Genomic DNA, 1,694 nt, shown 5'->3' with positions numbered 1-1,694 from the left:
TAAGTACATAATGTTGGCCGACAAGTCCTGGAGAACAACGCTGAAAAGGGCAATGACCCGATTATTATTATTCAGCAAACAGAAAAGCAACAAATGCGAAAAGAAGAAGAGCAAAAACACTAGAAACAAAATTTCGGAGCCAGAAGCACGACAGGAACCAGAACCTACAGTCATTAGAGTGAGATTTCAGAAAGCGACAATATTAATAATAATAATAAGAAGAATATCCCACACAATTATAATAGTGATGCTTTTCAAGCACCACTAATAATAATATTTTCATTTATAATTTATTTATATATATATATATATATATATATATATATATATATATATATATATATATATATATATATATATATATATATATATATATAGGACTATAATGTTAATAAGAAGGGGAATGAAAGTCAGTAGAAGTTAGAGAGAGTACATGTGTGTGAATGAGAGGGAGGGCAGTGGAGTGGTGCGGTTGCAGGGAGAAGAGGTGGAGAAGATGGAGGAGTTCAGGTACCTGAGGTGCAACAGTGCAAAGTGATGGAGAGTGTGTTAGAGAAGTGAAGAAAAGAGTGCAGACAGGGTGGAGTGGGTGGAGAAGAGTGATAGCAGGACTGATTTGTGATAGAAGAGTATCTATGAGAGTGAAAGGGAAAGTTTATAGGACTGTGGTGAGACCTGAGATGTTGTATGATTTAGAGACAGTTGCATTGAGTAAAAGACAGGAGGTGGAGCTGGAGGTAGCAGAGCTGAAGATGTTGTGATGTTCGTTGGGAGTGACGACGATGAGGGACAGTGCATGTAGGACGTTTTGGAGACAAGGTGAAGGAGGTGAGATTGAGATGGTTTGGACATGTGCAGAGGAGGGACATGGGGTATATCAGTAGGAGAGAGCTCAGGATGGAGACACCAGGAAGGAGGAAAAGAGGAAGACTAAGGAGGAGGTTTATGGATGTGGTGAGGGAAGACATGCAGGTGGTTGGTGTGAAAGAGGCAAATGTAGAGGACAGGGGGTATGGAGACGGATGATCCGCTGTGGCGCCCCCTAATGGGAGCAGCCGAAAGAAGAAGAAGATATATATAGATATATAGATATATTATATACATATTAATTTTATGTCAAAATATATTATTATTGATATTTCAATTATAACAATTATAGTTATAATAAAAAGTATATTCTACTTCATTAAAATATAAAATAAAATATTTTTGTTTGTGTTATTAAGTTTATTTGATACGCCCTCATTTCCGGGTTGGAATGCGCGCGCACCACGTAACTGGCGCATAGCAACGGCTGTGTTTTCCTAGCAACCCTAACAAAACGCTTCCTCGGCGTTATTGTAATGGGAGATCTTCTCACCAGTCTCCCAATTAAGCACTACTCTGTCCGCGTTGGTTTTTTTTTTCTTTTTTGCTGGTTTTTTAATCGCTTCGCTCTTGAATGCCTCGTGTACAAACCATGAGAACTTTCCGTAGAAAGCAACCCACAGTGCTGACGGTAGGATTCACCGTGAAATCGACCATGAAGAACTCCGTGGTAAGTCTGAAGCTAGCAGACTGCATCACCAACAAATAAACAAACAAACTAACTAACTAACTAACTAACAACGTAAAAAGGTCCAAATTATATAGACAAAAATCATTTGTTTTTGACCTTTTGAGTTTAAAAAAAGTCCAGTTCTGTCTCCCACTGT

The 1,694-nt window shown here is 38.4% G+C and overlaps 1 protein-coding gene across 1 annotated transcript in view; it reads left to right on the top strand.

The window, feature by feature from the left end:
* The first annotated feature begins 1,282 nt into the window (after positions 1-1,282).
* The window catches only part of pacrg (PARK2 co-regulated), a 97,464-nt gene continuing 97,052 nt past the window's right edge, over positions 1,283-1,694 (top strand). The window contains exon 1 of the mRNA XM_083550381.1: positions 1,283-1,537. Within this exon, the coding sequence (XP_083406507.1) occupies positions 1,442-1,537 (96 nt within the window). The 5' untranslated portion in view covers positions 1,283-1,441. The remainder of the gene's footprint in view (positions 1,538-1,694) is intronic.

This window comes from Silurus aristotelis (genome assembly GCF_946808225.1).
Source record: "Silurus aristotelis genome assembly, chromosome: 9".
Classification (NCBI taxonomy): domain Eukaryota; kingdom Metazoa; phylum Chordata; class Actinopteri; order Siluriformes; family Siluridae; genus Silurus; species Silurus aristotelis.
The sequence above is the reverse complement of the archived record's forward strand: the minus strand, read 5'-3'. Positions and strand labels throughout refer to the sequence as shown.